Below are 12,823 nucleotides of genomic sequence, written 5' to 3'. Positions count from 1 at the left end.
CGTTATTCACTGGTCTCCCAAAAATTTAACATTTTCGTCTCAAACCTCTTTGTAACATTAGATCGAACTTTTAGAATCATTTAGGTTGAAAACGAGAAAATTTACACCAAGTGTAAAATTTTTCTGATGAAAACCACCATCTTAGATATAATTGATGTGTGATCACAAAAAAGAAGTTGAATATATGGTAATTATGATTTTACCGCTTTGACTACTCGATCAAATGCTTCGGGTCCACGTGTCAATGTAACAACACTCCACTGATCTTCGTGCATCTTGGCTCATCATTTGTAGGAGTTTCCAGTATTTTGAATTCAAATGGCTCCCTGCTACAACATATTTTCTTACTATATTTGCATATACGTATGATGTCCCATTGATTCCGGGTAGCATCAACCACAAGCAAAACAAAGACTTCAAGTAGGGCCAAGATGGAAACCTATTTTTTTCAAAACAATCAAATTTCATATGTGAAAAAAATGAATATTTGTTATCTTTCGTAGTAACTTGTAAGTTTGATCTTACGAGTTGCTTGAAAATAACTTATTTACGAAGGTGAAATTAATTGAATTACCATTGAAGGGCTTTCCAAAAGAAAAGTTCAAAGAGGGTAATGAACGAGTATAAAACCCAATAGGTGAGCCATTTTTTATCGTCTTCTTCTGATGCAGAGCCCTTGATTGCAAGTATTGACGTGTACCTTTTTTTTAAAGTTTGTACAATTATAGTAGTTAGTCCATTTTACAAGAAAATAATAGTAATAGTAAAATTGTCCAAATAACAACCTAATGGGTCTGGCCGTTTGGGTAATAATAAAATAACTAAATAAACGGCCAAAATGGAGAAAAATAATTTTATATAACGGCCCATTTTTAGTTATTGTCATGGACGCCCGAAATCTCGGAGACGGACCTAGTGAGACCTAGAGTTCAGAAAAGAGAAAAGCAGCATGATAATAGTAATAAAAACCGTTAACTACAATGATGTCATACATGTTTGAAAGATTATGATAGCAATTATAACTTCAGATACGTTTTTATAATTTATGAACTGAATTGTGCAAAAATATAAAAGAGTTGAAGTATATAGGTAAAAAGAACAATAAAAGGTGGATTATTTGGTAAAGAAAATGGAACAAATACGCTTTTCATTTTTATTCTATTCTCAAACCACGTATTATCAGTAAACTTTTCTTTCTTTCTTTCTTTTTTTCCAAACCACGGTATTCAAACCTATAAGGACATCGTAATAGTTACACAAAACATCTCATTACATTAACTAAAATATTTTTGTGAGTAGCGGGTTCTCTCCATCACATTAACTAAAATAATTTTCAAGTTAATTAAAAACGTAAATGGAACAATGTGTAAGTAGTTGATTGGATACTCTAATTAAATGCAAATTGTAATAGTGAAACATAAATGCATTGTCGTGCCTAGCTTGACGCCCCCAACTTATTTTCTTCAGTAACGCCCCCACCTGTAGTGGTGTTTGGACGTTTTAGCGTTGCCACACAGGTAGACAAACACCCCATTACAGATGCTCTAAGCACTCTATAATCTATATAAATTATTTTTTGTTGTTAATATTGTCTTTTCTCATAATCATAAACAATATTACCGACTCGTCAGCCAAATCCAACCAACTAGCTAAGGATTGGATCCGTCAAGACCCTTTCTCCCATGTTTGATTTAGGGTTTTTCCCCAGTTTTTCTTATATTTGGTTCGTGTCCATTTTTTCGTACGGTATTAGACATCTAACAAAAACTAAGACAACCAAACTTGGACAATTTTTTACTTTAATGAGAGAAAGTGTAACTTACAAGGGGAAAAGAAGCGTTATACCGGGCCTATGACAAAATTAACCAAGTTAAGCTAGTTACATGAAACAAACTTTCAAATTCTCCAATACAAGTATAAACGTTAAATGCGTACCCGATTAGTGTGTTTAAATATCCACCAATTGTTGCAAGAAGCCCCATTGTTTTCGTGTTTTCAATGTTGTTCGTTCGTTTTCTATTCGAATGAAAAATTTATGCATGCTTGCATGATGCATTATCCAAGTTATATAAGTAGTATGACTGTTTAAGATGAAGCAAAGCATATCTTTTGAGCATAGTCTTCTTTTATTTATTTACAAGCAGTAGTTTATTGCTAAAAAGTCGTCATTGGAATCATTCTATATTTGACTGACATAAAGCTCAAAGAATGAATACGGGGCATGCTCCTTTCTAATGTGGTGTAGTGGTAGGAAGCTTGGGTTTTTTAATGGAGACACAAGTTCAATTCTTACTTACAACACTTCGGGGGGACATGGGTGGCTCAATGAAGGAAGGCTGGGATCTTTGTGATCTCCAGTTCGATCATGAGGGCATCTGGGTTTTACCACCAGTGGGCCTTCGGGTAGGTGGGTTTTCCCCGAAACTGGAGATAACTTGGAGGCGCTTAAGGGCTCCGTACGGTTGGGTTGGGCCAGCTGGCGGTGGCCTTTAGCCATTGGTCACCCCGTACGGAGTACCTAGGCATTCTATGTTTGTTGGCCGTTCAAAAAAAAAATAATAATAACAAAATTTACTATTCAAATCTATCTAATCTAACTATACTATTAAAGCAGCATAAATTGTCCACATGGCATTTGACTAGGCACTCCACATATGATGCCAAGTAGATGCCATGTCACTATTTTCTATTATATTGTGACCCATGACTCGTTTTCCTGTTATAACCCATGACCCGTAAGGGTTTATAAAATTTTGAAAAATAAATTATTGTGTTATACGGGTTTCGAACCCAAAACCTCATGTTCAAACCAAATGTGCTTACCAACTCTACTAAATCTAACTATACTATTAAATCAACATAAGATGTCCACATTATGTTTAACTAGACACTCCACATAGAATGCCAAGTAGATGTCAAGTCACTATTTCTTATTATATTGTGACCCATGACCCGCTTTCCTATTATAACCAATGACCCGTAAAGGTTTATAAAATTTTGAAAAATAAATTATTGTGTGATACGGGTTTCGAACCCAAGACCTCATGTTTCAAATTAGATGTGCTTACCAACTCCACTAAAATGGTAATTGTGTTTGATTTATTGACTTAACATATATAAATGTGATTTCTATTCAAGTATAAAACCAAAATTATATTTAATTGTTAGCATTTTCATAATTCACAATATGACATTGTCTTCTTATATCTTTTTAACACAATCATTTAAGATTGTTCATCGTTACTCTCTTTATTTTAAAACTAGATTTTATCCCCCGTATTACGGGGGTTGTTTTACATTATTCATTTTTACTATTTTTATATGTATATCTGGATTTTAATTTTATTTATTGTAAGAAAGTTAATAATTAATATACTTGAGGTTTGATGATGAAATGATTTCACAAACAAATGATATGCTATAATCTGGTTTAAAAGCTATCTGGGTTTGGTGATACCCATTACCCGTTTATTTTCTTTATTATAAAATTGTTTCTTAATTATAAATAATATCTTTTTTTAAAATAAAATAGGATATTAATTTTTAGTATATTCCTAGTTTATAAGATTTTCATATCAAATATTTAATGAGATTATTTTTTAATATAATGAGATGTTATAACTCGTTTAAGAGATATCTGGGTTTGGTGAGACCTTTACCCGTGAATTCGGGTCAAATGTGTGAGAAGCCTTCATTCAAATAAAGTAATCTGATAGCTTGAGAGAATGGTTTTTTTTTACATTTTTTGTTTTTTTAATATTTATTTTTTGGATTTTTATTTTCTTTATTGTAAGAAAGTTAATAATATACTTAGGGTTTGATGATGAAAGAGTTTCATAAATAAATGATATGTTATAACCCGTTTAAAAGCTATATGGATTTGGTGACCCATGATCCGCTTATGTTTTTTACTATAAAATTGTTTATTAATTATAAATAATATCTTTTTCTTTTTAAATTGGATATTAAATTTTAGTATATTCCTATTTTGTAGGATTTTCATATCAGATAATTGGTAAGATTAATTTTTAATTTAATGAGATGTTATAACCCGTTTAAGAGCTATCTGGTTCTGGTAAGACCCATACCCATGAATTTGAGTTAAATCAATGAGAGGCCTCCATTTAAAAATCAAGAGATCTGGTGGTTTCCATAAAAGGGGGGAGCGACCACATCGCGACACATAGTATTTTTGGGTTTTTGTTTATATATATTATTGATACAATATATTTTTATCTATTTTCTTTTTACAACAAAACCATAGTCTTTGTAAATATTATTTTTTATACACGCAATATTTAATATAACAATATCGGTATAAATGTTTTATTTGCAATAAATCAAACATCAAGATTTGATTTTCAACTTAAAATTAGAGTGCATATTATATCAAGAACTTAATAAAAAAGTCATAAATAAGAAATTATTATACGAAACAATTGAATTTACGTATTACATATAATAATTTTTTATTTTTATTATATTTTTTACCCGTGTGGAACACGAACTCTAACCTAGTGGTTCCAAGAAAGTGGCAGGTAACGGGCAACAAACTGCGCCGTAAACTCCTTTTGAATTGTTTGCGTAATTGATGTACCACCGTCACCACCACCAACACTATCGTCACCACCACTCTCGTCGCTACCATCACCACTGCTTCCATCGTCAAAGCCGCCATTATCATTCTTATTATTTTGGTAAATTTTCTACATTTAGAATCAGGAGTATTTATATCATTTGTATTTTATTCCTTCATATATTTCTACTTACCAAACAACAAATAGTAATGATTCATTTCATTCTATTGTTAGATCCACATTTTCTCGTCCATTCAATTTCTTTGTCCATTTTATTACCTCATACCTAATATACCCTAAAATTAAATTCAAAATTTAAGAAAACTTAAATCGCGACCAATAGGAGATTACTAAAGGTCTAAAGGTGTATAGACAAAGAAGAAAAATAAAAGAAAGCGTTCTAATTAAAATACAATTGTCACGATTCTTATTATCGAATGGTTTATATGAACTTAAATTGTATATTTATTACCTGCATAAGTTGACTAGTAATATTTTGATATTGGATACAGCGTAAGGGTATACGTACTAGGACGTTTACCTCATGTCACATCAGTCTAAAACGCCCTCTAACACCACTGCGGTCTACGGGTGTTTAGGAAGTAGAGTGTTGCCCCTCTAAGTGCACCCCATAGGCCCACACCAACTAATTGGTTGGGTCAACCCCCCCCCCCCCCCCCCCCCCCCCCCTCAACACACATTTGTTGGCCAATCATAACATTTTTTATGTATCCTATAAGAAGCATGAGTTTCTCAATAAAGACCCAAATTCAACGCCCACTCATAATATTTTGGAGGGATATGGGTGGCTCAATGAAGGAAGACTCGGATCCTTGTGATATCCGGTTCGATATGAGAGGGTCCGGGTTTTACCAGCTGGTTTTCTCTAGAACTGGAGATAACTTGGAGGCGCTTATGCGCTTCGTACGGTTAGGTTGGACCAGCTGGCAGTGATCTTTTGCCATTGGGTCACCCGGGTACGGAGTACCTAGGCATTTTATGCTTGTTGGTCGTTAAAAAAAACATTTTTATGTAGATATTTGATTTAATTTAAACATTATTTTAATCAATTTGTGATAAGTGAAACCATTACATTTTTTTTTTCATTTTACAACTTACATACAAGAAAGTAACGTTACATGAAGGGTGTTTCTTTTTGAAAACACTACGGATCAAGAATTACCATAACGTATGTTATAATGCATTTGATGTTATTATAATTATGTGTTAGAGCATTGCCATTCCTTCTCCTATCTTTAAATCTAAAATTATATTAAAAATCATTACATTGTCTCTCTCATTTTCAATTAAATAATATTTTTTTATACATTTATTATTATCATTTACCTTTCCTTTACTAACATCAATTTTCAAAATATATTAAAAAATTATAAGACTTGAAAAATAACTTTTCAAATATATAGAAAAATAACTTCATTTCTCTCACCTTTACTCACAAAATCCTAAATCACTCTCTACGTTATAAAAACTTTTAAGTTCATTTTTTACTCTTGCATGCTTTATTCATTTTATGTCCCACATTGTAATTTCATCCCACACATCCACAACTAGGGGCCACAATCTTATAAAGTAAACCTCAACCACAAACCAAAACACACACACAAGATTCTCCAAACATCAAGCGTTTAGATTCCACAAATGACATCTCATCATGCTATTATAATAGTAACAATAATATCCTCGTAAAATGTTGTATACCCTGTCTCCACCACATCACACTCACCCAATCAACCGTACCTCCAACACCAGAATCCGTTCATGCATTAAATCTCATAGCAGCAATGTCACAAACATGCGTTGGGCAGACTTAAAGGCAGCAGTTGGCCAGAGGATTAACGTCCAAGGGATTCTGTTTTCGGTTTCAGTGGTTACTAGAAATAAGCATTGGATGATACCTCATGTTTCTGTACCTGATGTAACTTATATTGATTGGGTTGCATTGAAGACAAAGGGGTTTGAAGGTGTGGTGTTTGATAAGGATAACACTCTTACTGTTCCTTACTCTTTGGATTTGTGGGGCCCGCTTACCGCGTCTGTGGAGTCATGCAAATCGGTTTTTGGGAATAACATTGCTGTTTTCAGTAACTCTGCTGGTAATTTAGTTTCAACCCGACCGATTAGTTTGCGTTTATTTGAGTGGTTTGTGAATTGTGATGTGTTTACTGCTTTCAATTGGGATTAGGACTTGAGGAGTATGATCCCGATGACCGGAAAGCAAAGGCGATTGAGTTTGCCATTGGGATTCAAGTAATTAGACATAGTAAGTATCTTAATGAATTACTTATATCCTCCATTTGAATTGAACTTGCATGTTTTCAAGTAGGGGTGTTACATGGGTTTTGTTTGCGGGTTGGCGGGTCCAACCCCGACACAAACCTTAAAGTTTGTCAAGAATCCGAAAATTTGACAAGAACCTGAACCTGGAAATCGTGTAAGGCAGGTGAAGTTGAACACAACCCGTTTTACCCGAAAGTTTTTTATTTTTTATTGTTTTCGCATATTAATAGTTTAAATTTACATTTTTACATCCAAAATAAATTGCAAATTTATACAAAGCACTTAAATTTTTAATTATGAAATATTATGCTAATTTCCATTTTAGTTTTACTTTTAAGTGTTGCATAAGATACCCAACCAACTTAATTTACTATATAAAACATATTTAGACAAAAACAACAAAAATAAATAGGTATCCGGATTGACCCAAACCAGGCCCTGAACTGACCCGAATCATTTTATACCAAACACAAACCTGCAAACGTTGTGTTAGATTCATGTCGGGTTTTTGTGTCATGTCACTAGTGAGAAATGTGTGCTTGTGGATACTTGATTTCTCTAAAGTGATGATGGATTCATGAGTTTTGTTTCCTTAAATGTTCATACTAGAGATGAAGAAACCAGCTGGTTCAGCTGAAGAAGTTGAAAGGCATTTTGGATGTGATTCATCTAAGCTCATCATGGTACCAACTACCAAGTATTATCTAAAAAAATGAATATGTTGTTTGTTTAAAGTTAAATAAACTTTTCATACAAAAATGTTTTTTTTACAGGTGGGTGATCGGACCTTCACAGATATTGTCTATGGGAACAGAAACGGGTTTCTTACTATATTAACTGCCCCACTGAGTGTTGCAGAAGAGACATTCATTGTTAAGCAGGTTTTATTCCATATATAATCTTTATTAAGTACTACTTAACCCCTATAGTCCCACAACTAAATCTAAATGCATACTAGAATGTAAAAATTCGCATGACATAACTCAGATTGTTGTGAACGAGGGCAATTTGATCCAAAATTTGGGCAAACTGCTTTTGGTTCATTATATGCAAACATAGATAGTGACAATATGCAAGTGAAAAATTGTGCATATTTATGATTGTATACTTATATATTTTCAGGTAAGGAAGATCGAACAAGCTCTTCTAAAGTGGTGGTTGAGAAAGGGGTTAAAGCCAGAGAATGCGAGGCTTCTTCCGGACGCTTTAGATTGCGTGAAAGAACCGCCAACTATTTAAGGAATGCCGCATAAACTAGGAAAATGAGGAATTGAAGTCATTTTATGTGGCACAAGCCCTACGTATGATTCTTTTTGTTACCTCATTCTTATATTTACTCAATGAACTGTATATTGTGTGCAACGCAGCAAATTTTAGTTGTTGGTTAAGTTAAAAGGAGTTTATTTCTTGAACTTGCTTGACGTGAAGTAACATTTACATCTATATATATAAGATGCTTTGCTAGTTTGGATTACATACATGGTAGCTTGTTTGTTTTAAAATTCGTGAAACTTGAAACTTGAATAACGGTTTTGTTTAAGAAAAGGCTGTAGAGTCGGTTGAACCAACTCTACTATGTAAAGAATATCAAAATGGGTTCACCAGTTAACTTTTCTTAGGTAGAGGCTAGCTACGAGGGTGGCGGATACAGTAGTGGCAGCCAAGGTGGTTGTTGTGGGAGGGGCGATGGTGACACGTAGTGGCGGCGGGTGGTGGTTGTGGGGCAGGCGGTGGTGACACGTAGTGGTGGTGGGTGTTATCCGCTTATTTGGACCTTTTTTTTTAAGTTATCAAGTTTTATGATAGGGGGCGATTTTGACCCATTGTGTCGAATTTAGTAGACACGACTTGGCCCGTTATATAATTTTAGTAGACCCAATTACCCAAATCAAACCATTCCCTGAAGGAAGAGTCGTTACTGCCGGGTATATAATGAGGCAGCCACCGCTCAAGAGGGCTAATAACAAGACCTCCAAACAGATGGATTTGGTTGGTTGCAATGAGATTCAATATGCACCAGAAGACCTGAGGTTGAATGGTAATAAACACACCATTGGATTGAACAATTATAACACATAAAACAAGCAGTCAATAGTTGGAATATATTGCAACAATTATAATATGAACTCAATAATATTGTACACGCATAAAGTCATATAGTTTTGTATGGAAACAAAATACAGATCGAAAGCATAGAAATGATCCACAAGAACCTTTAAAGCTACTTACCTTGGCCCAGAGAGAACAGAAGCCAACAATGGTGTTAAATCTTTCTTCTGACTGTTGTTTTTATGCAGTCTTGGATCTGTAAAGTTATAATCCAAGTTTGATTCAACGCTCATTCCTCCTTCTAACACCTTAACCACGTAAGACATTGAAGGCCTGCATGTATAATCAGTCTGTAAACACCATGAAGCCATCTTCATCATCTCTACAACCTCTGTCCCATTTAGTTGCATATTTTCACTGTTTTCGTCAACCATATCTAACAACGTTCCTTGCAACCAGCAATTCTGAAAGACAGAGAGCAAGTGCCAGCTTTCTTCTGGCAGAGATCTATCGAAATTTTTCCTGCCACATAAGATCTCCAAGAGAACGATCCCAAAGCTGTACACATCCACCTTTTCAGTGATAATTGAGCTCCACCATTCTGGAGCAATATAGCCCGGGGTTCCTTTTATGGTTGTCGTCACTTCGGTTTGAGTTTTGTCAATCAGCTTAGATAACCCAAAATCAGATACTTTGGCATTGAAATCGTTGTCTAGAAGTATGTTTTGTGGTTTGATATCAAGATGTACAATCTTTTGCCTACAATCTTCATGGAGATATGCTAAACCTTTGGCTATATTAAGAATAATTTCCTTTCTACATTTCCATCCCAGTACATGGTCCCGAACTCCATGGTAGATCCACTTATCTAATGACCTGTTACTCATGAAATCATACACTAGAAATCATTGTGATTTCCATGTACAGAATCCATGAAGTCTAACCAGGTTTACATGGTGAATGCTTCCAATGGATTGAACCTCAGCTAGGAATGATTTCTTAATGTGTGAAAGGCCTACAAGGCATTTTACTGCAATCTTGGTTCCATCTACTAGGGTGCCTTCGAAAACTGATCCAAATCCCCCTTCACCAAGCTTTTTGCTAAATTTATCTGTGGCGATCCTTAACTATTCATAAGAAAACCGTGTCGGCATTCCTGGAACTTGATCTAAATAGTCTTCCTCCATTTCAGTATTCCCTTTTTGCTTGTGGACTACGTATGTAATACACCCTAGGACCACAACAAGCAAAAGGACAAAACTTCCAATCGTAGAGCCTATAACTCTCGCAACATGAGGAGAAGAATGATCCCTAGAGCCTGCAAATGTTGCAACTTGAGGAGACAAAGGAGGCGATGTAACATTCTGGACTTTTATGAAAGCTGAAACATTATTATATGTTATAACAGTGTTCATTGTAAATAGCTCTGAAGGTAAAAAACATGCTCCATTTGGAGAATGTGATTGATGATGGAAAAAAACTGCTTTGCATGAGCAATCGTGTAGACACGCTTGTTTGCAAGTCTCCATATTCACGTCCCACATGTTGAGAATAGAGTTGAAGTACTTGACGCTTTCGAGTTTGATAAAATGTTGATCTTGTGTAGAATTAATTACATGAGAGGGGAGTAATTTCAGAGCAACCCAATTGAGGCTGTTGATCGTCGATTGGTCTAAAATATTCTTTTATGGGACAAACACATCGTTGACTAGTCAAGCAAATGGAATTTCTTCCACAAACCAAAGGATACCCATCTACACATCTCTCTGTAATAATATCGGATATCACTATCCATTCAAGAGAATTAGATTGCCATTGGAACACTTGCAAATGCCCATCTGGCATCAGTTTCATATACTGAGCTGATGAGGCTTCATGTATGAAGTAAAACACATCATCAGGTTCACTTGTCTGGGAAGAATTAATGAATAGTGACAAATTCCCATTCGAGAACCTAGTGTAACTTCTTCCTCTATATTTATCGTGGTTATAGGTCAATATATTGCAATATGCTTGAGGTGGGTTTGACTCAAAATAAGCAGTAAATCCTTCATTCGTGAGTTGAAGAGAATACATACCTTCCGACGAATTGGTTAAAGAAACACTGGATTCCAGTTTTTGACCTTGAAATAGCTTTTGGCCAGGTAACAAACAGTCAGTTGGGTGATCATAAGATTGCCAAACTACTGAGTTTCGGTCATCAAATAACACCAGATTCCCGGTATCAGTTAGGTTCATGCCAACAATAGATTTTCCTGCAGTGTTGGTGGTCCAAACTATGATTCCATCTAAATCGCTTAGGACCAATTCTCCTGCTATAGTAAAATTCAGTATCGCGTTATTACTAGCAGGATGGTGACGGTTGGCTAACCAAACGACCTCGGTATCGACCTTGGTATCCGAGTGTTTGATTCCAGAAATGAATATGGCAAAGAAGTAAGCGGTACATTTTTCTTTACAGAAGAAGCCACATGTGAATTGAGCGACATCGGTTTCTGCAAGGAGCATTGGTGAATGATCCGAGTAATAATTAGCGATCCATGTAGTGGAGAGTTTTGCATGTGCTGTAGGCCGATATGAAAAATCTACATCTATAGGCCGAAATGATTCAGCAATGGGCGAGTAACAAGATAACATGAGAATCAAAAAAGAGGAGAAGAAGAAACTACAAATCCTCATGACTTATGAACACTGAAGAACCTACGAAAGAATGGATGATTCACTGATGATTCAGAATACCCAATATATTATAAGACTTCAACAAGTCAAGTCAATGCTATAGTTGACTCATTTGAGGCCAAGTATCCTCCTCAAATCATGGATAAAGTCATTAAACCGTGCGTGAACATGCCGGCGTTCTCCATTCAGTACGTTTTCCTCAAACATCCTTCTTTTTAACTAAAACTTGCGCGATGCAAGGCCCCGACAACTTACAACACGATACTTATTTATTGTTAGTTTATAAATCCTCTTGTGATATTTCATAGAGTACGGTAGCTGACGTTTATTTCTTCTGGGCTTTTGTACGTTTATTTCCTCCGCTTATTGATGTCACTCCTGTAATCTTTGTACGACAGGTTATGCGTAGTGATTCTCTAACTTTGCCATTTCTCACATTGGTTTCATCTTAATCGTCGTAAATAAAATTATAAAGATTCATTTGATATGATAAAATAAATAAAAAATACAAAAATTTTTATTTGATCAGTTTAAGATAAGCCTACCAAATATAATCCATTAAGGTTATTAATTATGCATTTAGGTAAAATGTTTAAGCCTGCTAAATATAACTTATTAGGGTTATTATGCGTTTAAGTATGATGTTTATAGGCCAAAATTTAAAATAAAGAAAAGAAAACGTTGGAATGAGTTGAGATAATTCCAAGATAAAATATGGATGAAAATGTTCAACAGAGCATCGCCATGCGCGTAACACGTAATTGGACTAAACAAAAAAATCGGTTTCATTTTGGTTGGTTTCTCGGTTTTGTTTCGATTTCAAATAACACGTTTTGACCTGAATTTTGTACCGACCCGACTCCATTCTAACCTGAAACATGTTCTAATCTAACCTTTTTAACCTGAACCCGCACTTACCCAACCCACCTTTTTTGTATCGACATATTCAGACACTAATCCAGTCTGACCAATGACCTGAGCCCGCCTGCCTCGTTGCCCGTGCTAACTGGTATTAGGGCTAGCAATTTAAACCCGATACACGACACATACCTACACGACTTTAGCAGGTACCAGGTAAGGGCTTAACATGTTTTGTGCACTAACAGGTAGACACGAATCTACCTGTTAATTTTAATTTTCGTATCTAAACAGGTAAAATACGTGTTTACCTGTTAAGTACATGTTAAGTACCTGATTAGATTTTTATAATTAAATATATA

The 12,823-nt window shown here is 35.0% G+C and overlaps 2 protein-coding genes and 1 pseudogene across 2 annotated transcripts; 1 reads left to right on the top strand and 2 right to left on the bottom strand.

Moving 5' to 3' along the window:
- Positions 1-219: 219 nt before the first annotated feature.
- Positions 220-2,069, bottom strand: LOC143626491 (HVA22-like protein f). Its single transcript, XM_077096571.1, has 4 exons — positions 1,936-2,069; positions 1,824-1,850; positions 575-700; positions 220-439 (listed from the first exon to the last, which is right to left on the bottom strand). Exons 1-4 carry the CDS (start codon positions 1,980-1,982, stop codon positions 220-222), a joined length of 420 nt encoding a protein of 139 aa, XP_076952686.1. The 5' UTR covers positions 1,983-2,069.
- Positions 2,070-6,285: 4,216 nt separating this feature from the next.
- Positions 6,286-8,137, top strand: LOC143626541 (phosphatidylglycerophosphate phosphatase 1, chloroplastic/mitochondrial-like). The gene is made up of 5 exons (XM_077096604.1): positions 6,286-6,691; positions 6,781-6,858; positions 7,485-7,558; positions 7,649-7,756; positions 7,998-8,137. The coding sequence occupies exons 1-5, from the start codon at positions 6,286-6,288 to the stop codon at positions 8,112-8,114; spliced, it is 783 nt and encodes a 260-aa protein (XP_076952719.1). The 3' UTR covers positions 8,115-8,137.
- A 954-nt stretch (positions 8,138-9,091) lies between these two features.
- LOC143626490 (G-type lectin S-receptor-like serine/threonine-protein kinase SD2-5) lies at positions 9,092-11,603 on the bottom strand (annotated as a pseudogene).
- Between the last annotated feature and the right edge of the window lie 1,220 nt (positions 11,604-12,823).

Source organism: Bidens hawaiensis, unplaced genomic scaffold, assembly GCF_021521415.1.
Source record: "Bidens hawaiensis isolate Kalapana, Puna unplaced genomic scaffold, B.hawaiensis_p1.1 tig00004412_1, whole genome shotgun sequence".
NCBI lineage: Eukaryota > Viridiplantae > Streptophyta > Magnoliopsida > Asterales > Asteraceae > Bidens > Bidens hawaiensis.
Note: the sequence above shows the minus strand (reverse complement) of the source record. Positions and strands in the feature narration are given on the sequence as shown.